Source organism: Mesoplodon bidens, assembly GCF_964165515.1.
Source record: "Mesoplodon bidens genome assembly, chromosome: 4".
Lineage (NCBI taxonomy): Eukaryota > Metazoa > Chordata > Mammalia > Artiodactyla > Ziphiidae > Mesoplodon > Mesoplodon bidens.
In genome coordinates this window covers 145,760,928-145,783,489 of record NC_138160.1, presented here as the reverse complement: position 1 = coordinate 145,783,489, position 22,562 = coordinate 145,760,928, and the positions used below count along the sequence as shown (strand labels likewise).

Sequence of the window (22,562 nt, the reverse complement as noted above, 5' to 3'; positions counted from 1 at the left end):
CAGAACTTTCGCTGCCCTTCTGCCCTAGCTCTGATTACAGAAAGCTGGGAGTGACGAGGTCCACGTGTGGGGGGGTGGAGAGATGGCGCCTCTACCAGACTTGGAGAGCGTATGGAGTATCCAGTAGGCGCCAAACGCAAGTTAGTCGCGAGAATGAATTAGTAACAGCTGACGGTGCGCGCCTGCGCGCGGCGGGGGCGTGGCCCGGAACAGGGGCGTGGCCCGGGGCTGGAGGGAAGGAGGCGGGAGGCCGCCGCGGCGCGAGCAGACGTTACTGGTCGCGCTGAATCACGTGAGCACGCAGGCGCAGCGCCGCGCATCCCGCTCGCTCACACAAAGCCCAGACGCGGAGAAAATGGCGGCAGGGGTCGAAGCGGCAGCCGAGGTGGCGGCGACGGAGCCCAAAATGGAGGAGGAGAGCGGCGCGCCCGGCGTGCCGAGTGGCAACGGAGCTCCGGGCCCGAAAGGGTGAGTATTCCACGGCTCCTTGTCCCAGGCCGGGCACTTTTGCGGTGGCCGGCGGCGGCTCCGTTAGGTCTTGGCGGCTTCCCACCGGCGCGGCCTCGGCCGGGCTTTCCCCTCAGGGTCTGCCGAGGGTGGGGGCCGCCCAGGCCGTGAGGGATGAAGCCGGGCGGCCCCGGGAGCGCCTCTAGGACAGATCCTTCTTCCCAGGCCTCGGGCCTCAACTCCCCCGGTCCCTCCAGGCCGGGTCCGATCCCGATCCCGACGCAAAGGCCTCAGGCCGGGCCTCTGCGCGCGGGGATAATGGCGCGCGGGCCCCGGAGCCGACAAGCCCCGGAGTCCGCGACCCGCTCGCCTATCGGGTGACCTTGGTTGGGCGCAAGGTTTCACGTCTCTCCGCAATGGCCCGTGGCCTCAGTTTCCCGATCGGTAAAGTGGGGGGAGGGGAGGGATTGCGCACGCAGGATCTCGCCCGTTGTCGGTCCGGGTAAACAGTAGCAGAGGCGGGTGGGTATCGGGAAGGACCGCGAGGCCGGCTCCGGGAGCCTCCTTCCCCCCTCCCGCCTCCCGGCGCGCGCCGTTCCCCTCCTCTCCAGCCCCCCCTGCCCCGGCCCCGCGATAAGTGCCCCGGTCGGAACCGCCCCTGGCTCCACGCTCTGGCCACGGCTCAAGTCCCTTACCTCCTCCCCAGGTGCGCCGTAGGTATTTGTGGAGAGATCGGACCTGCTGCTCAATGTTCAGCCGTAGAAACAAACTATAGGGGGGAAAAAAAAAGGGAAACATTCTCTTCCGTGTTCCAGTGGAAGATTTTTCCATCATCAGACGGGTTCACCCATTTCCAAACTCCGTCACCCTTTCAGTCCTGTTTAGAGGTCTGTCTCGGGTCCTCGGTTTTTAAAGTTTCCGTAAAGCTTTAAAACATCACCTTATGTCCCCTTGAACCCCATTCATTCTGATTACAGGCGCCTGAAAGATGAGACGTTTTGCCTCCTCCCGGCAGCTGTGGGGGGCGGACCAGGGGAAGGCTGGGCACACATTTGATTTACCACATAAGGTTTTTAAAAATTTTGGTAACATACGTAAGGTGAAATTTACAGTTTTAGCCATTTTTAAGTGTACGATTCAGTGGCATCAACTGCATTTGCGGTGTTGTGCAGCCATCACCAGTATCCACGTCCAGAACTTTTTCATCATCCCAAACAGAAACTAGCTATTAAACAGTAACTTACTCTTCTCCCCCTCTCCTGGTTACCTGTGTTATACGTTCTGTCTCCTATAAATTTGCCTTCCCACAAATTTTTAATGTGCATAATTGGAGTTCGTGGGGATTAAAAGTGAATGTAGTTAAAGCGCTTTGTTAATGAGCACTCACTAAATACTAGCCATGTTGTTAAACTTTCTCTCCTTAGGTGGGGAGGAACAAAATACCGTGGTTACTGGTCCTTGGAAATCAAGAGAAAGGCATCTTAGAAGTATTCCCAGCCCTTTATTGAAAACTCTGGAAAGGGATGTGTTCATTTAAACTTTTTTCATTACCTGTCTATTTCCTTTATTTCTTTATCACAGGATGGAGTGCTGCTAGAATCGTGCTAGGTGAGAAGTTATTAGTTATAGATTATAGCATCTGGGGTACATTTTTCAAATTTCCCATTTTCCACTGTCCATTTCCAAATAGTCATTTTGTGACTGATTCCAAATAGTCATTTTGTGACGTACGTTAACACATGGGCTATTAGAAAGAATCTGAAGGTTTTAGAGCTAAAAGAGCCCTTGTTGGAAAGAACCTCAAAGTCTAGGACTGCTTAGTAGAGACTATTTTAGGAAGTTACGAACACTTAGATCTGTTTGGGAGGGCCATTGGAAAAGTTTGTGTTTGTGGTGTTTTTTTTTTGCATCACAAAGCTTTTAAAGCAGAGTTCTTTAGAAAACAAATGCCCCCCCACTGCTCACAGGGAAGGCCAACGAATATTTTTGTAGTAAAGTAATTGTGGTATTAGTAAAAGGAGTTACTAGGTAGGGAGCATGGAGGGGCTCCCCTCCCCGCAACCTAACCTGCTGGGGGCAGTTAAGAGGTGTTCCTCTAGGGGGAGGAGGATGAAAGATGATGGAGAGAGGCAGAGAGGAGAGTGTCCAAAGACTAGGGATTTTTATATATTTATATATTTGATACGTATTTATAAAGAACCCAAACTGCTGGAGCACTGGGGGCCAGCTGGTGGGCAATGAATTCCAGACTAAGGAATTTAGATTTTTATCTTGAAAGCCTTTGAGGGATGGGAAATGAGTGAGACTGGATTCTTCTTACCTTTGTCTCCACCAGGAGTGCAGTGTGCTGTAAACCAAAAAGGCAGTGAGATAGCAAGCTTGATGAGGACCCCACATAGGACAGCTTGTTTTGCAGTTCCTTTTCTTCTGGGTATAAGAGGAGGATTTGTTTTATTTTGATGAGAAATCTGTTGCATCTAAAGACAGTCAAGGGACTTCCCTGGTGGTGCAGTGGTTAAGAAGCTGCCTGCCAGTGCAGAGGACACGGGTTCGATCCCTGGTCTGGGAAGATCCCACATGCCGCGGAGCAACTAAGCTCGTGCGCTACAACTACTGAGCCTGCGCTCTAGAGCCTGCAAGCCGCCACTGCTACTGAAGCCCGCGTGCCTAGAACCCATGCTCTACAACAAGAGAAACCTCCACAGTGAGAAGTGTGCTCACCACAACTAGAAAAGCTTGCATGCAGCAACAAGACCTAATGCAGCCAAAAATAAATGAATAAAAATAAATTAATTAAAAAAAATAAATTCTGAAGTTAAAAAAAATTAGTCAAGATTCAGAGTTAGAGTATATTAGTCAGGAGGTAAAAGCGTTCATTTTAGAGGACCATGTAGGCTTAGGTTTGATTTTTTTTTTAATTTAAAATTTTATTTTTTAAAAATAAAGGTTGCACCGTCCATTTAAAATCAGTGACTTAACCTACTCCACACCTTGTGGCTGAATCAGAAAACTGAGAGGCTATTTTAAAAATAAAACTTTGTATTTAGTATAAATTCCTGAGGATGTAATGTTAGTGTTGACACTGTTTTACAGTCAAGAAAAACTTTTTTTTTTTTTTTTTTTTAAACAATTGAGAAGACCCAGGTTAAGGAAACTGACCCAAAGAATCTGGGGGAGGCCACCTTGACTCCAGGTCCTTTGCTGCTTCCACACACCACCCTGCTAACCTCTCACTGAACACAGTTATTTGAAGTGTTTTGTTTTTTTTTTTAAACCAGATTCTCTGTGCTTTGCAATGATTTGAGTGTTTGCTGTACTTTAAAAAGTGATTGTATACTTGATAATAATTTTGAGGCACATTTGATTGTGAGCTCAAGATGAGAATAGGGGCTGTAGGTTGTTTGAATGCATGCTGCCAGCTCTTTGCTTTCACTCTGCTCTTTGATTTTATTCATGGCTAGGCAGGGAGATGCTAGTCTGCAAAGATTAGGTTGCTTGTTTCATTTAGGAGTTCGCAGATGGTCTCTCCCATTACCATGTTTTGCAGTCATAGAGGTGGAAGCTGAATTGCTCCTTTGGTAGTCTGTAATGAGTATAGTGCCTAGGTTTCCTCAGCCATGGCCCCAGTGGGCTTATTTTAAACCCTAATCAGTATGTGCAATGGTAGAAGGCAAGGAGTGAATCATTCTCCAGAAAATTTTTGGTACAAAAATATATCATTGCCACAGTTAGTGTGCCAAGTCTCTCCTTTAAACTTGCCAGTGTGGATAAGTAACCTCCTTTCACAGATGAAGGAACTGAGGCCTGACAAAGAGTTGGTGGCGTTGGGGTTCAGACCTAGATAACCCTACCTCTTAGTCACCTGTAGTACTGCTCCCTTAGGTATTGCGCTTAACATTTACCAACCTGCTTTTTGTTAGGCTGATTGTTGATTCTCAACGACATCCCTGTGAGCTACATGGATACAGGTTATGCTGGTTTTGCTGGTAAAGAACCAGAGACGGAAAGAGCTTAGGTCACGTGGGTAGTGAAGAGGTGGACCTGGAGCTAGAATAGTGCTGTGAATAGTGCTCTCCACATCTTAAATGTGTTGGGGGAAACTCAGGATTGAAAGGATTTCTGTGAAGAGTCATTTTACATAAGGGATGGTTCTCAGGGGAATATGGGGGTGGGAGAGTCTTTTCCCTCAGGAGATGTGGTCAGGATTTCAAGGTATCGGGGTTGCCGTTTCAAACTACACTCTTGATTGAAAAACTGAGAATAATGAGAGTATTATACGTGGGAAGGAATGCCATGGAGGCATAAGGGAGGGTAGGGATTCACTGTTTTACGTGGTGAATGTGGCAGCCCTTGGTGAAATAGGCAGGCACTCAACCTTTTTACTTGTGATCTTTATGTACAGTATAATTCTAGTATGGTGGAGCAGTGACATGTTAAATTATCAGTTTTCAAAGAATGCAGTCAGTGAAACAATTCCAAAGCCATATTAAACATAATTAATCTTATTTTAATGACTTGGGAGGTTCTTACAGATACTTTGGCCTTATCTTTATTGATGTATCATGAATTAGATTGATAGAATGTCAGAAGAAGTTTTTTAACATGTTGGGTCTATTTAGAACTTCAGGTAGATGATTGGGTGCCAGAATCAGATGGGGTGTTGATTGGGAATTGGGAGCCACTTAACAAGGAGAATATTGGTAAGGCATTTAGCTTGCTTAGGTAGCTTCAGTTTCTTTGAAAGATGACAAATGTGTTACTTTATATAGGAGTTACAAGTCAGGTTATACTGGGGTTAGGTTTGAAATTTAAGAAACAAGTGGAAACTTAAAAAATGTATAATTGGCACAATAAACTGCATAAGTTGGAAGTGTACGATTTGATACCCTCACTGAATCAAGATAATAAATACAACCATAACCCCCTTTGCTGCCCCTTTGTAATCCTCTGAGTCGTTTCTCTCCCCACCCCCAGGCCATCAGTATGCATCAGTGGTTCTCAATGGGGTGATTTCTTCTTTCCCTTCAGGGGACATTTGGAAGTGTCTTGGAGATATTTTTGATCTTCATTTTCAAGTCTGAGGAATGGGGCTGCTACTGGCCTCTCTTGGGTAGAGGTCAGGGATGCTGCTTAACATCCTACAGTGCACGGGGCAGCCTCCACAACAAAAAAATCTGGCCCCCAAATATCAGTAGTGTTGAGGTTGGGAACACCCGCTATAGATTAGTTTGCCAGATTAGATTTTCTCAAATATAGTTGTATATGATGAAATATTACCATATGTACTCCTTTTTTGTCTGATTTCTTTGAGTAAGTATTTTGAGATTCATCCACGTTGTGTGTAGTTCATTACTTTTTGCTGAGTAGTATTTCAGTGTATGGATATACAATAGTTTGTTTATTTACCTGTTAGTAGACATTTAGATTTCCAGTTTCGGGATATTACAAATAATGTTGCTATGAGCATTCAGGTCTAAATTTTTGTATGGATGTATTTTCTTCTGGGTAAGTATCTAGTTGTGGATAATGTATGGTAGGTGTGTTTTAACATTTAAGATTCTGTAATATTCTAAATTTGGGGTATTTAGGATAAAGCAGTTTATTTCATCAGTGTAGCTAAATTATAGTCTACCTATAAAAATGTGCTTCTAAAAGGTTTTCACAGTTAAGTGTTACATGTATTTTAGGGCTTAGAAGCATATTTCCCTAATTTTATCCCGAAGGTAAGTGAGAAAGTTGAATTAAACATTTAAACAGTGGGCTTTTCTTAAACTGTCACATCATCTGTACTTGAACATGCGTCACGTGAGGTTTCTTTGAGGGTGGTTTTCTACAATTCTGTCAAGAATAGAGTTGATGGTGATTAATAGAGTTACAAAAAGGTCAATTTTTTAAGAAACTGGAAGTGATGAGATAGGAAGAAACTTCTCAGAGAGAGGAAATGATTAGCCAGAGAAGGACTTGGGTGCAGTAGTGCTTTGCTCACACCTTGGCCATAATCCATTTGAGCTGCTTTCTTGATGATGAGCCATGTGATGTGGATTAACCCCAAACCAAATCCCCAGCTTCTGGGGTTAGATTGGGTAGTTTATTCTTAGTAGTAATGATGCATGGCAGAATATGGCCTAGACACTTTGTTACCTACTTTGTCTTGTAATTAGTTATTTATACATTTTGTAACTAATAAGGTGAGCTGGGCAGTCTTCGAAAACACAGGCTGGAAGCATTACTGTGTCATGAACCCTGTGTCAGAATAATGGTTTTTTTTTTTTTTTTTTTTTGCTGTACCCGGGCCTCTCACCTCTGCGGCCTCTCCCGTCGCGGAGCACAGGCTCCGGACACGCAGGCCCAGCGGCCATGGCTCACGGATCCAGCCGCTCCGCGGCACGTGGGATCCTCCCGGACCAGGGCACGAACCCGTGTCCCCTGCATCGGCAGGTGGACTCTCAACCACTGTGCCACAAGGGAAGCCCAGAATAATGTTTTTTTTAATGTAGATTGTAGAATGTTTGGGTTTCAAAAGAAACCAGTTCTAAAATATATTCCTACCCACAGACCCTCTGTAGGCCCATGAAATGTAGATTGATCTACATTTTATGAATTGTAACACACTTCCTCCTTATGTACGGAGGGTAAGATGCATGCTCTGTCTGGCAGACGGGTGCAGGGCTTTCATATGGAGTGGATGGTTGAACTGTGCTTGCGGTGTGCAGTCAGTCTGAGGAGGGTCTGTTGTGGGCCTGGGTAGACAGAGTGAAGAATTCTAGGAATCTGGGGATTGGTGTGGCCCTACTCCCCCTCCCCCATCTGCCAGCCCGTGTGAAGGAGGTCTATTTATTGCATGTTAGTATAGTTCAGATCATGCAGGAAGTTGCTTTCCTTAGTTTTGCCTAGGGTGATAACTACACTGGGTTACCACTTGGCACGCCTGTGTTTGGATATGAGGGACCAGTAGAAAAAAATACTTTGGGGACTACAAAAAGTGGCTAACTTTAATTTTTCCAAGTACACTGAAAGTCCTCCAGCTACCATTGATGTTTGAACACTACCCCTCCCCGACACAGGGAAGACATATCCTAGAATAAAGATCAACCCTTTACGTTAAAGAAGGTGGTCTTATAAATCATCAATACTGTAATCTTGACTTTTTGTTTTCTTTCCGTTTTTGTCGTGGATCACAAAGTCTCTGCTAGAATCTGTAGTTTGGGAGTCCCTTGATTCTCACTGGTGGAAAGCATAGGGCTTGGGAAGCAGAAAGTGCTGGACTTAGTGCCCTGAGAGGACTTCTGTGGCTGCTGCCTCCCCAGTTGTTCCTGGTCAGCTCTCACAGGTGTCTGCCTATGGTCAAAGGGGGCTCGGAACAGCCACACGCAGCCAGCGCAGGGCCTTGCCCTGCTGTGCACACCCTGTCTGGTTCCTGGGCTATGGACTGGGCTTCCAGCCTGTCTGGTTCTGTGCTTTGGGAGCCTGCATTTCTTGTGAAACTTTTCCTGCCCACTCTTAAGCCAGATTCGTACTTGTAGAGTTTAGAAATGTAACTCCATGGAAGCAGCCAACACACAAAGTAAAGAGTATTACAGGAAAGGCCATGCCAGAAAAACAAATCCACCCTTCTTTGCCAAAGGTAGAATTGTTTGCATGCTGTCTTTTACCTATCAGCGTTGCTCAGACTTCAGTTTCCCTAGCCTCAAAGTAATAGGGTTGAGTAGAGAATGTTTTCTTTCCCTTAAAAAATTTTGTTTTTAAAAGTTGTGGTAAACTATATGTAAATTTTGCCATCCTAAAATGATTACGTGTACAGTTTAGTGGCATTAGGTACAGTGTTGTACACTATGCCAATAGCCACTCGCCATTTCCAGAACTTTTTTCTTTTATCATCCCAAACAGAAACTCTGTAGCCATTAAACAGTAACTCGCCATTCCCACCTCTCCCCAGTCCTTGGTAACCTCTATTCCTTTTTTCTCTATGTCTGGCTTATTTCACTTAGCATAATGTTTTCAAAGTTCATCTGTGTTGAAGCATGTATCAGCACTTCATTCTTTTTTTATGGCTGAATAAGTAATATTCCATTGTATGGATCTACCACATTTAGTTTATTTCATTCATCTGTTGGTGGACACAGGTTGTTTTCACCTTTTGCTATTGTGAATAATGCTGCTAATGGTGTACAAGTACCTGAGTCCAATTTTTTTCCTCCCACAATGAAAGACACTTTTATTTGTAAAGCTAAGATTGGTTGGGCCTGTGTGTACCACCTCATTTCTGTTCCATGAAATCTTATAAATCTTCCTTCTCTTTTCCTGTTTCTGTCTTGGAGTTAAAGCACCTTGGGCAGGGAGTTGGCCTGTCTCCCCCACCTCTGTTTGAGCCCCACAGGAGTGTGTGAAGGCCTAGGAAAGCACACTTGTCTTGGGAATGACTTTTTTTTTGATAGGTGGGTTGTAAGGAGTGTACTACTGCAATTTTCTGCTGTATGGACCACTTTAGTTTGTCTCAAATCAGAATCAATATTAGTCTTGTGTTACATGTAACTTTATGTGGGATTGTAAACCTGGAAAATCAAATATTGTCTTTAGTATTGTGCTAACATATGGACTTTTTTTTCCCCCTCTCTTTTGAATTCAGTGAAGGAGAACGACCAGCTCAGAATGAGAAGAGGAAGGAGAAAAACATAAAAAGAGGAGGCAATCGCTTTGAGCCATATGCCAATCCAACTAAAAGATACAGAGCCTTCATTACAAACATACCTTTTGATGTGAAATGGCAGTCACTTAAAGACCTGGTTAAAGAAAAAGGTAATGGTACTGGTGGTTGAGTAGGGTCAGAAGGTTGGTGTGTCATCTTCTCTGTGGATAATTCCTTGGTTATTCTTTTGTCAGTGAAGCTGTTCTGGGTAGAGCATGTGTTCTCTCCAGGCTTGAGAGTGAAGCCCCCCCATCCTACTTTTTTATTTTTACTTTTTGTGGTCATGCACTTGTGTGTCAAACAGGTTGTTTGTTTGATCCCTTGGCCTACGAATGATTTTACTGGCTTAATATGGTTAATAGGGCTTTGATTAAGCTTGAGGGGAGCCTCTTTGTGTTAAGGAAACTTTGAATTCTTCATATGAGGTGGGAGAAATTTTTTCTTTTTCCTTTTTGTTTTAAAATTCTGGCGGGAAGGTAGTTTGTTTAAATTTTGTGGCTGTCTTCCTGGGATCAAAATTTGGTAGGTGGAACTTGTGCTGCTCAGATCCTAAATTATAAAACCGTAGCTTGTATTTAAACTGTTAGGCTTCCCCACCCTGGGGAGGAAAACACAGAGTAGATTGGCAATTGGATAGCTCAAAATAAAGCATCTGCTGTGTAATTTGGTGCCTTTAGGCACACATGGTCACAGCCCTGGTGTTAAAGTCTGGCCTAGGGCAGAGGAAGCAACTGAATGAAGCTCTGCTGCCACCAGGAGGTCCTAGGGGGTTGGTTGCCCCCATGGTCCTCTGCTTCACACACACCCCATTCCCCCCCCACCCCCATGCACACCAAGTGTGTCCTTCTTTTCACACTCTTGTTCTGCTTCTTTTGTCTTCTTTTCCTGATTCTGGGCCCTGCTGGTGGCACACAGGGCTAAAGAGATTGCTCAGCCCAGGTTTAAACAAAATTATTGATAGAGAACCATTTGCCTAATGCCTTGAGGTCTCCCCTCACCCCTACCCCAAGGGAAACCTAGAATCAAATTATTCTTAAATGGAGTCTTTTTGAAGGACTGAAAGGTACTGGCTTTTCTGGAGCATTCATAATGAAAAGAGATGTGAGCTTGATTTGTCAAATGATTAACATTTCAGTGACAGATGCCACTTGGATAGGCCATTTTGGTATGTGTACTGGTGCTCCCAGCATTGGGTTTTGAAATTATGAATGGCCCACTTCCATCATTGTCCCATCACTTAATTCAACCATGACATGCCAGAAGCACTAGGCACCATGCACCTCTCTGTACAGTCATGTAGGCTGCTCCCATGTAGTATTTCTCCAGGTAACATGGATGGAAAAACGTTTTGGTGTGAGATTTGTTTTCCTGCCTTGATCAGCCAAATCATTCCTGCCAATGCTCCTAGGGCAAGAGTGAAGTTTCTTCTTTTTGTCTGAAGGGCGTGTCATGTGGCATCCCAGATGCAGTGTTCTTGGTTTTTGGGACTGCTGCTTCAATAAAGCTTAGAATTTCTGTACAGTACAGTTGGGTCTCATTCGACTTAGTTTTTGGAATAACCCCAAATTTGTGTTCTCGTGATTTGGTTGAACCGCTGAATTGATACTTCCATTGATAATAAGGTATAGTAGTTCCAAGAACCAGGAATGTGGCTTTGAAAATGCAATTGTTAGAATTTTGTAAGAGATTGCAGGCCAAATTATTTTTCCATTTTTAGGAGTGTGTGAACCAGTTTTGGGACATGATGGATAAAGTAGGTGACATTTTTACTGCTTTACCATTCAGTAATTCAGTTTTGGAAGCCTTAAAGCTGGTAGCAGCAGCAGCCATGACGTTTCTGGATGTAGAAGCAGTTCACCTCAATTTCCTATTTTGCACTGTATTAAGTGTGGAGCCAGCCTGGTGGTTTATTCGGATACTTCCAAACTGGTTCTCATATTCCCTTGGCATACTGCTATTAATGCCCTGGCTCAGCCCTTTCAGTGTATTTTTGGTGGTGTAATTTAGAATTACAGGTGTGCAGTAAATCAGTTATTCTTAACAAACCTTAAAATGTTCTTGTTTAGAGCTCCCTGTACAGGTTAAATTACTTTTCTGTTTAATTAAATTATTAGAAGTATTGGATTGTGGATAAAGGGATGTATAAGAGAAAGGTAATCTTTTTATGGTAAATCTTATATTCAGTATGTGAAGTCTAAAGAAATTTACTGTTTACATACGTACGATTTCTTAAAAATGTCCTTATTTTCATTATGTGGTTTTAAAAAATATTTTAATTCATGTCTTGGTACACCAAAAATATGTTTCAATGATTATTTGAAATCTGAAATATTTACTTGAAATGCGTTGCACATGTTTTAAGGTTTTTGCAGACTGTTGTTGCATAGGAAAAAAAAGTTGCGGATAGAGGCACTTGCACTCTAAAAGTATTAGTCTCAAGATAGTCTCTGAAGTGGGCAAACCACAGAGATTTGGGCTGTTATAATCCAACCACTCTTTATCAGTCTACATTTTAAGAGTCTGTTCCGGATGAAATCATAGTCCTGTTGTTTCAGGAAACTAGTGGAATAGCTAGAATTAGTTGTCCTTGGCTTAAAGATCTGAAAAATGCTCTGTCATTGCAGCACTGCCTATAATTGCTGCCTGTCAGAACTCAAGTAGTAGCTTTGAGATGGCAAGACGAGTTTTTTTCCTAAGGATAATCATGCCTGAGAGTGCCTCATGTACCCCTTCCTAGTTCCCGATCTTTTCCCCTTCCTTGGACACCAAGTGTATATTCTCCGTATTTGTTAGCATTTAACAGCCTTCTAGGAGATCCTATTAATAACGCATGTATTATGTGAACAAGCCACTTATGCCTTTTCCCCTGGATGGGATCACAAGACTTGTTTGGTGGCACTATCATGAAATCAGCATTGCTGACTTTAAAGAGAAAAGGTACTGAGAGCTTTGTTTTGTTCTGTGCCAGGGTGCTTCCCCCGCCCCCTCCCCCATCATATCATGCAGGGACATGGATTAAACAGCCTGCAGAATTGAACTTGAGCATTCCCTGAGCTTTCCCCTTCCTGCTCTAAGTGTCTGATGGAGCAAAGGAAAGGTTTCTATTGTCCTTCCTTTTGATCATACTTATTTTTTAACGGAGATACTACATGGAACAAATGACTGCTGTGAACACTGAAGAGTGGATTGAAACAAAAAATTGAGAGCCAGTGTAATAGGAAATTTGAATTGGAGATTGCCAAACCAGGTTTGAAAGTGACTTAACAGTCTCAACAGCTACCTCATTTTCATCACTGGATCGATATTGGGATACACATCTCAAAAGTGTTTGACCATAAGGTCTGGGCGAAAAGTTAAGACTTCGTGAACAAAAGGTGATTGATCTTGGGAATTCTAAACTTAAATATTGTTGTGCTACATTACCGAGAAGTCCTGTGTGGATGAAGAAAGCTCGTCGTCGGGCTGTTGTTCTCCTGGCCTAACCAGGGAGCCAGCAGCATCGAGGTGGGGCAGCTGCAAGCGAGGCAGGAGTGAGCTGCACGAGCAGTGAGTAAACATGGAGAACAGTTTGAGGAGGAAAGAAAGGAGGGTCAGTGATACAGCTTACTCTCAATCAGTCTCCAGTTTAGCAGCAGTCAGTTTAACTTGTGTAAGCAAAGATTTCTTAAGAACTTAATCCTTCTGTTTTTATTGAACACATCACTTTAAGTCAGTTTCAACTTCCAGCTGACCGAAAACTGAGGCCCAGAGGGCAAGTATAGTCCAATAGTAAGTCTCTATTGGCTCTTGAAGATAATCTACATTGTGGGTCTGTGGAGCAGAACTTTATTTTCAATTTAAGTAAAAATCCCTCCCCAGTCTGTTTGGCTCCTTCATATTTTCCTTTGTTGGAAATTCAGCCTGCGTTTTGGAAAGGCCTGTTGATGCTAAAGCATTCATATCTGTGGGTACTTGGGTTGAACCTTAATAGTGCAGCCTGCCTGGCTTATTTGTTGGTTTTTGGTCGAGTTAGAGAGGCAGAGTTCTGTTCTTGTCCATGGAATTAGGAGCAAGAAGGTGCTTAATCATTTTCTAATTTTTCCATAAATTGAGTAATCATTGTATAGAATAATTATTTTGCCGTGTTTCAAGTTGTCTGTATATTAAAGAAACAGGCTTTCCAAGTTAAAATATGCATTTATTCCATGCACACTTCCATTAGAGCATGCCCTGCTTTGGAGCTCCTCCCCCACCCCCCTTTGAATTCTTTTCAGTGAAGCTTTAGCCCCTGTACTTGTGTGTGTGTGTGTGTGTGTGTGTGTGTGTGTGCATGCGCGTGTTTGTTTCAACCTTGAGCAGTAAATGAAATGAGAATACAGAAACAAATACTCTTTGTGATATAAGTATGTGCAGGAGTGTTAAATCAAAGTAGCTCCAAGGGACTACGTGAATTCTTTTGGGGTTGCTCATTATCTTACCCTCATGATATGTTTTATTCTTGGGGTAGTATTTTTAATAACCCACCTAAATGTTGGTTAATAATGAGTTCTTGGAGCATTTTAAAGTAAAGGTAAGGACTTCCTTGGTGGTCCAGTGGTTAAGACTCTGTGCTCGCAATTCAGGGGGCCCGGGTTCGATCCCTGGTCAGGGAACTAGATCCCACATGCCGCAGCTAAGACCCGGAGCAGTCAAATAAATAAATAAATAAATATTAAAATATCTTACCTTTAAAAAAATAAAATAAAGGTAGGTGATGACATTTGGCATTAGATTTTTCAGAGTCTTAGTTTTTTCATTTCGATATTTTGATGTTTAAAGCTGCAGTAGAATTTGTCTTAGTGGCCTGCTCTTGGGATTCCATGGATTCCATCCATGTTCAGGAATGAGAGGAACAGCAGTATTTTTCATTAATACCTGTGAATTCCATGTCTGTGAGACTTGCTACTGCCAATTTGTTAACTCTGCCTCAGTCCTAACTGATCTGCTCTGGATGATTTGCTCTTTTAAACTTCATTTCATTGAATGTGACCAGACTATGAATAGTTGGTAAATTTTGCCTTCAAAGTTTTGTTGATAGTTGTACTGACTATACTAAACGGGTCTTTGCTTTAATAATGTAGAACTAAAAGAGAGGTGGTCTTTTAAAGGTTTTATTATTCTCTTCCTGTACGGAAGTATGAATTGGCAACTGTTGCAGATCCTGTAACTGTGATTTGCTTACATCTCTGAATTGATGTGGTCTCTCAGGGTAGAGATCAGAAAATTATGAATTCATGAGGAGCATGGTCATTATTGATGATACTCACTACTTGTGGTAGAGCCGCAAGGCTTGCCTAACCTATGGCTAAACTGATAGGATGGAGGCTTTTTTAAATGTAATTTTTTGTTTTTAATAAACAACTATACCATTTGGGGAAAAAGAGGGAACATTTTAAGCAGAGTATTGGTGCAGAGGATTGAAGTTGGATTTGTGCTGTCTCTAGAATGTGAAGTAGAAAAAGTCCTAATTTCTAAACCTGGCTTTTTGTAAAAATGGTTATGACCATGGAAAAAAGTTTGGTTTGGACTTGCTTGGTTTCTGGGTTGCAATGACAGCTTTTTGATATAAATCAGTGTCTTTACAGGCACAAACTAGAAACTTTGAAAATGCAACAATGTTTGAATTCTGACAACATAGTTACAGCTGTTAGATACTGTGATTGTTTTAGTTATTTTTAAGGTTATTAGGTGGTAGTCACAGCTCTAGGAAGTAAACTTGGGGTTGGGTCTCTTTACTGTCTTGACACTACTTGGCATTTTCATCAACGTGGAGACGGGCTGTTGGTCCTCAAATGGCTGCTGCTGTTGAAACAAATGGCTTTTAACATGGCCTCAGGAATGACCACAACATTTTGGGAATTGCTTTATTTTTGTAAGGATAACAGAAAGCCAATTTGTATGACTGTCCCTTGGCTGTGATCATTTTTCAGTTGTACATAGTCCAAAAGTTAAACTATACCAGTCCCTCCTAATTCGTTTATTCATTTCTTTGCACTGATTCTCCTTCCTGTTTTGTGCAAAGTGCTGGTTTGGTTTGTAATATTTCAGGAAAGGACAAGGGAGGTGAGGCTGTACAGTTAAACTTTGAACACTTGGCCTTCTTGCTGTCAACTGCCATGCAAATATACTACTAATAAATACGCCCTTCAAATTTTTAAAAATACTTTTATTTTACATTTCAGTCTTGGTGTATTAATTTTAAAATCTTCATAATAATTTTAATATCCTTTGAACAAAGGAATTAGACTAGGAAGGACTTGGGCCCATTAAGAGGGTTATTTTTACCCTTGGCTGCTAAACCAAATTGAAAACTGAATGAGAGAAGGCTTTACCATCATAAAAATAATCGTTAAAAAAGAAAAAGTATTTCTTAGAACAAAAGCCCTTTTTTGACTTTGGAGAGCCTGCTTAGATATTGTTTCCACAAAGTTAACACTTAAATTTCTGGGGGTTTTTTGGTGTCTGTGTGCCATCTTCAAGTTCAGCAGCCATTTTGGTGGTTGTCTAGGTGGGTTCTAACATCTGGTTGTGGTGGTCATGAATTGGCAATCCAAACCTTGAGGAAAATCTGCAGAATCTTTTGAAATGCTTTGTTTTTCCCCCTTTGTATAGATTAGCATCCTAAGTGAGTCTGTGTAGCTGTTTAGATGCAGACTGAGCTCTAAGTTGCATTTATCTGTGTCCTTAAATGAGAAGGTTGAGAGAGCAGCAAGAATACAGCCTGGCTTAATTTTAATTCACTGAAGAGAATCCAGATGCTGCTCTGGTTTTGTGATAGAATATTTACACATCCTCCTTGTGACGGTTGTGGAGCCTAGTGCTGTGTGCAGGACCAGCCACAGAATCTGTGGGGCCCAGTGCAAAATGAAAACACAGGGCCCCTTATTTTAAAATTACTGAGAATTTCAAGACAGCAACAGTGCATTAAACCCAAGTGCATGGCCCTCAGTGCAGAGTCCCATGCGATTGGATAGGTTGCACACCCACGTAGCCGGCCATGCCATGTGTGCGCCTTTGAGGATATATATTATACATATACACATCTTTGTAGTTAGCATTTGAGCTCAGTTCAGTGGCATTTCAATTTGTGTGCTGTTCACCTTCTTGCAATATTAAGAGTGTATTTGTAAAACTGTTTTCCTCTTTCCCCAAAAAAGTGAATCACGCAGACTTCTTTCCTGTAGATTTGGATTGCCTCTAGTCATGAATGAGTATTTCAGACAGGGAAATTGATATGGAAATCTGTGGAAATAGCTTGTTTGAGGTGGGAGGAAAATCAAGGACATTGTTAACAAGTTTCACCTACTTTTACTGCACACCTGTAATGCCTAGTGTGGTGGTTTAGAGAATATGGAGTGTTTCTGGGCTTTCTTATAAGGCAGAGGCTCCATACAAGGTTGCTGATGATTGTTCTAAATTCCCATTGTTTTCTTGGCTTTTCTCCCTTGGTTTATGTGTCGTCTGGAAACTGATTTGTAGTTGGTGAGGTAACATACGTGGAGCTCTTAATGGACGCTGAAGGAAAGTCAAGGGTAAGTGTCTGAGAGAATTTCTTCTGTGGATTTACTACATGAAAAATGTAACTGTATGGTGGCGTGGAATCGAATGAAATCAGGAAGGCAGTGAGTGCTCATGTTATAGTAGCTATGTTTGATTTTGCCAAACATTGGAGTGGGGTGGGAGGGGATTTGCAAACGGGAGTCCCGCTTTTCCAAATGGCTGGGCAAAGAGCTTTTTGGTATTCTGTTTGGATGCCCAATTTGGATAACTGGGGACCAATAGCAGCATTGTCTCTTTGTTAACAGAGGAATTGGCTGTGTGTGAATTATGCATGGAATTTTAGCGGTGGTATATTAATGTAAAACGTGTGTTCTTGTCTAGAAAATGTTACTTTTTTTGGTTGTTTGCTGTATTTGAAAGTTGTGTGAACCAAAGATTCTGAAAAGTTGCCTTTGTGCCAGTAAATTGTAAAACAAATACTAAAACTTGAACGTTTAAAATTGGCCTAGTTTAAAGAGAAAATTAACTATTTTCTGTCGTGCAATAGAATGGCTTAGAATAATCAAAAGGATGAGCTTAATTTATGGAAGGGATGGATTTAGGAGGAGTATGATAAGGAATTGATTGAGTACAGAGAGAAGCAGATCTAAAGTTTGTGTGATTTCTCGGAGAACCTGAATTTAGGTCTGCTCATTATAACTTCAGCAGCTATAGTGCAATGCTGGTAATGTGAAGGAAGAGGAGATACCAAGGAGCTGAGCTCTTAATAAGGAAGGCTAGGCAAGACACTTCTGTCAGCTTCCCCTTAGAAGGGTTAATTTAAAAACTGTTACATAAATCATATTTTAAATTTATAACTGTCATTGAAATTCACTATTTTTTTTTCTTTTTTTTCCCTTTGCTCTTCTGACTGTCTGTGGCTTCTTCCAAAGGGATGTGCGTAAGTATTGTCTAGTTGCTTATTGGCAATTGAGCCTTCTAAGTTGTAGGACTGGTTTCACTCATTTCCTTTTGACTCTTCATAGCGTTGTTGAATTCAAGATGGAAGAGAGCATGAAAAAAGCTGCTGAAGTTCTAAACAAGCATAGTCTGAGTGGAAGACCACTGAAAGTCAAAGAAGTAAGCTCATGAAACACTGTGGATACCGTTTGTAGTTGTCGAGTGTCCCTGTTTGGAGTTAGGTAAAGACAGAATAGTCCTTGATGACATTTTACGGAGCAGAACAACCTGTTGTCGTTAACGAGGAGGGTCAGTCACAGGCTTCAGCAGTCATTCCTGTAAGAACTTTGGGATAGTGGCTGAGCACATCTTGAGCCACTGCTGACTGCCTTCCTAACATCTCTGATTTGTGTTAGCCAGCCTGCCTTGGTTTTCTCAGGGGCAGTCAAACTGAGTCCATGTTTTTTTTTTTTTTTTTACTGTGTGTGTATTTGTTTGTTTTGTTTGTTTGTTTTAAGGTATTCTACATCTCCAGTTTTACTCAGTCTGAACCCTGTTCTTGGCCCATCTTTTTTCTTTTTTAAAATGAGTTTAAATCCTTTTTCATAGCTAATCCAAATCAGGTATCTTCTCTCCCTGGAGGGAACTGGGAGGCTTTTTGTTAATTCAATCCTTCCTTGACTTATTTTTATCTCTTATTCTTGGAGGAAGGTCAGTATATGCGAGCTCAGAGAGGAAAGCATGGTAGCGCTTAAGTTCTCTTGTGTGAAGGTAGCATGCAGAAGGGCAGAGAGTTCAAGAATATTGTCAACACCAGAGATTCTTAAACCTTTCCAGACTTTACACATGAGTCAAATGCCTGAATACCTGAAGGATGGAGTACCTTGGTGGTCTAGAGCTGTGTTCTCAAACTTTTGGGAAAATCACCAGTTGGGTTTGCAGAAATTATAAAACCCCATTGAGTTAGTGAGATTCAACTGTACCAAACCCTTGAAGATCTTATTTCAACCTGGAAGTTTTAATCATGTCATCCACCCCCCCCTCCCTATTTTTGTTTTTTTACTTAGTTCAATTGAGAGCTAAATTTTACACCCTTCCTTTCTTCCTCATTCTTTTGGCTAGAATTGTTCCTGGCCTGGTGGTTTAGTTTTACTTCATTTGAATTTTTTGTTACAGATTTTGAGAAATGGTTTCCAAACAACCTCTCAATCTCTGAAGTTTTGGGGGTATCACTTACTGTGGGAGCATGGTTTTAATTGTCACTGGGTCAGTTAAATGTAACCCTTTTGTGCTTGTTTTAGGATCCTGATGGTGAACATGCCAGGAGAGCAATGCAAAAGGTGATGGCTACGACTGGTGGGATGGGTATGGGACCAGGTGGCCCAGGAATGATTAATATCCCACCCAGTATCCTAAATAATCCTAACATCCCAAATGAGATTATCCATGCATTACAGGCTGGAAGACTTGGAAGCACAGTATTTGTAGCAAATGTAAGTAAATGGAAACATTGTTTCATAAAGTTTGATTTTCTACTTTAGAGAATCTTGTCAATGTGTTATAAAAGTAGTTCTGACATTTGAGAAGAAAAACTTAAAAGAGGGTTATGTTATCTTCTTGATTTATTTAAAAAATCATCCTCGGGCTTGGCTTTGTCCCCTAATGACCACTGCAGTCATAAGTCACACAGGCTTGACCATGGTCCTGTTGGGGCCATGTTTATGGAGTTTTGCTGGTGTGTATAAAAGTAGGTGCAGGGTAAAGTGTATGAGCAGAGATTGTGTATCGACATTTCCCTCTTCCTGTTAATGTCTGGGTGAATGGTAATACTTTGCCATTTGCACAGGGAAGTATTTTTAAAAGAAAGTGGATTGGGGAGGATGATGGTAAACCTTATCTGGGGAACAGCATTTTTTAGTATTCACAAAATAAGCATTAACTTGAAAGGTATGAGGTGACTTAAATTGTTATTTCAGAGAAAAGAGAGTAAATAGTAGAAGGCAAACCTTCGTAATCCTATTTGAAAAATTATACTAACATATTTTTGTGACATTATTTTTGTGACATTTTCTAATGCTTGTTTTCCAACCAGGGCATGTCACATTCATGTAGTAAAAATGTTTACAATGAGATCTTCCTCCCCTTTCTCTTGATTAGCTGGATTATAAAGTTGGCTGGAAGAAACTGAAGGAAGTTTTTAGTATGGCTGGTGTGGTGGTCCGAGCAGACATTCTTGAGGATAAGGATGGAAAAAGTCGTGGAATAGGCACTGTTACTTTTGAACAGTCCATTGAAGCTGTGCAAGCTATATGTATCCTTTATTGGAACTCAACTCCTGGTGAATTTAGTTTAGCCTAAATGTTGTACTAGTAAGACAGGTTTGTGTGGGGAAGTGGTAATTTTGTGTATTAGTATTTCCTACGTGACTAGAGAGAATACATTACTATGGATATTACTAAGGGAGTACAAAGTATCTACATAGTATTGTACTTATGTAGATAGAAGAGATGGTTAGAAAGCAGGCACATGTCCATGAGTGGTCTTTTCCATTGTCTCTTTTTAGAGGAGACTGGTTTGAAGGGAGAAGTCCAAAGAATGGAGAGAAATTCAGTGTTATTTCATATGTAAGTCCTTATAGGGCCCTATCCAGTGGATTGACAGAATTCTGGAAGAAGCACTTCTCTCTGACCCTAGGCTGCTCACCCTACTCACCTCAGAGTTACATCTTTGTAGTCACGGGGAGAATACCACACATGAACACTGTCACTAAACTCAGGCAAGATTGTCACTGAATATATTACCCAGAAAACGTGGTACTCCAAAAAATGGTAGAACACCTGGCTTATTGGACACATACAGAAAACTGATGTCAGTGCTTAATTTAAGAGGAGGATGGTTTGGTGAGAAGTGTAAGGTTTTATGAATGGCGCGCCACACCTAAGGAGTAGGCTGAGGTTTCCTTTTTTTCCCCTTGAGTGTTATTTATTGTCCCTTTAATGCTTACTGTAGGAATAAATACTTGAAAGTATAAACAGGAATCAAAATTGCTCATAAATTCACCACTTAGAGGGATTGTGGTAGCAGCAGTTGGAGTATTTTTCTCTTAGGTATTTCTGTTATGCTGTGCATGTTTCTAGAATTGCAGGAAATAGCCTTAATTGTAATATCAGCTATGTTTAATGGCCAACTGCTATTTGACAGACCAATGCACGTGAAAATGGTAAGTTAATAGGATCTTTCCTTTAATATACTCGGATAAGTTTAGCAAAAACATGGGTTTATTAAGAGTATACATACACATAGCCACTGTACTTTCTTTATGGATCAGTCCAAGTTAAAGGGTACAGCACATTGAGCAAATTTATGACAGAAATAACTTTTTGCTCATGCACCTCTTCAGATATTTTTTCCTTTGCACAGTTATTGGCATGGTCAGGAGGTCACTTGCGTATCCTGCTTGAGCAAGTGATCAGTTTCACAGAATGGTTTTATATATATAGGTTGCCAGTTTTCAGAGTATTGCAGTACGTTTAATTAGCATCATATCTATTGTGAACATAATTAAGTCTGATTCAGAAAGCCTTTAAAGTTCTGTTGAAGAGTTTCAGTATAAACATTAGCCCAGCTTTGGCTGTGCCCAAGATGCCAAAGATAACAGTATTAATACAAGCATGACCGGAACGTGCCAAGGGCAATCTAGTTAGGGTTCCAAATCAGGAAGGAAATAAAAGGAGCTCTAAAGGAATTTTTTAGTTCCTTTAAACATTCAGTTTAGTTTTTTGAATAGATAATTGCTTCACATGATTCAGAAGTCAAAAAGCATGAAAAATTCAGTGTGGGAGTCTTGCTCTTACTTTGTGCCCAGGTTCCATCCATCCCCCACAGTGATATGAATGTGTACTTTTAAAATCTTTCCCCCTTTACACAAAAGGTAGCAACTCTCACATATCCTTTTTATACTTGCATGTTATTCTGTGGCATGGGTGTATCATAATGTATCTAACCCATCCTCTGTTGATAGAAATGGTTTCCATCTTTTGCTGTTGCTAACAGTACTGCAGGGAATACTGAGATTTATTCACTTTCTCTTTCAGGATGAGAGGGCCTTACCAAAGGGAGATTTTTTCCCTCCTGAGCGTCCACAACAACTTCCCCGTAAGTGTCTCAATTATTATGGCTAAAATTTTGAATTTGATTTATTCTAACCAGAAAACTGCAATTACCTTTGAACTTGTGCCATGTCATTCTTGTGCCATGTCAGTTATCTTGACCATTCTTGAGTGAAACATTCAAAAAGGTTGTTTGTTTGTTTGCCCTATAGATTTTTCTGGGTGAAAAAATGAGTAGAGAGATTCACAACTTAGGAAGGATTGTTAGGATTACACTGTGGTGTGAGGCAGGCCACTCAGGATGTAGAGGCTGTAGTTGGGAAGAAACAAACTGCAAAGGGAATTAAAGCCAGGTTGCACTTCGGTTGAAAAGCGATTGGTTATTACCATGTGGCCTAGCAATTCCACTCCTAGGTATACTACAAGAGAGCTAAAAACTTAACATCCACACAGAAATTTGTACACAGGTGTTCATGGCAGCATGATTCCAGCTGATGAATGGGTAAATAAAATGTGATAAATCCACACAGTGGAATAGTACTCAGCCGTAAAAAGGAGTGAAGTACTGATACATGCTACAGAATGGACGAACCTTGATTCCATCTCTGAGAAATGTCTAGAATAGGCGAGTCCACAACAGGTGGATTGTGGTTGCCAGGGGCTGGGGAAAGGGGTGAGTGACTGCTTATGGGGATGGGATTTCTCTTGGGGGTGATGAAAATGTTCTGGAATTGGATAGTGGTGATGGCTGTGTAACTCTGAATATACTAAAAATCACTGAACTGCACACTTTAAATGGGTGACTTTTACGGTGTGTGAAGTACAGTGATCAGAAGTTTTACACAGTGTTATTCGCAACATGC

At 41.6% G+C, this 22,562-nt stretch overlaps 1 protein-coding gene across 8 annotated transcripts in view; it reads left to right on the top strand.

Moving 5' to 3' along the window:
* Positions 1 to 307: 307 nt before the first annotated feature.
* Positions 308 to 22,562, top strand: part of HNRNPM (heterogeneous nuclear ribonucleoprotein M) — a 39,392-nt gene continuing 17,137 nt past the window's right edge. For 5 of the 8 annotated variants that reach the window (XM_081232167.1, XM_081232165.1, XM_081232163.1 and 2 more), the window contains exons 1-5: positions 17,657 to 17,770; positions 18,892 to 19,083; positions 19,748 to 19,901; positions 20,761 to 20,810; positions 21,685 to 21,745. In XM_081232167.1, the coding sequence (XP_081088293.1) occupies positions 17,693 to 17,770; positions 18,892 to 19,083; positions 19,748 to 19,901; positions 20,761 to 20,810; positions 21,685 to 21,745 (535 nt within the window). In that variant the 5' untranslated portion in view covers positions 17,657 to 17,692. Of the gene's footprint in view, positions 469 to 9,073; positions 9,244 to 16,630; positions 16,684 to 17,583; positions 17,592 to 17,656; positions 17,771 to 18,891; positions 19,084 to 19,747; positions 19,902 to 20,760; positions 20,811 to 21,684; positions 21,746 to 22,562 lie in introns of those variants that run through there. The other 3 variants (XM_081232169.1, XM_081232168.1, XM_081232164.1) reach the window with 3 other exon arrangements.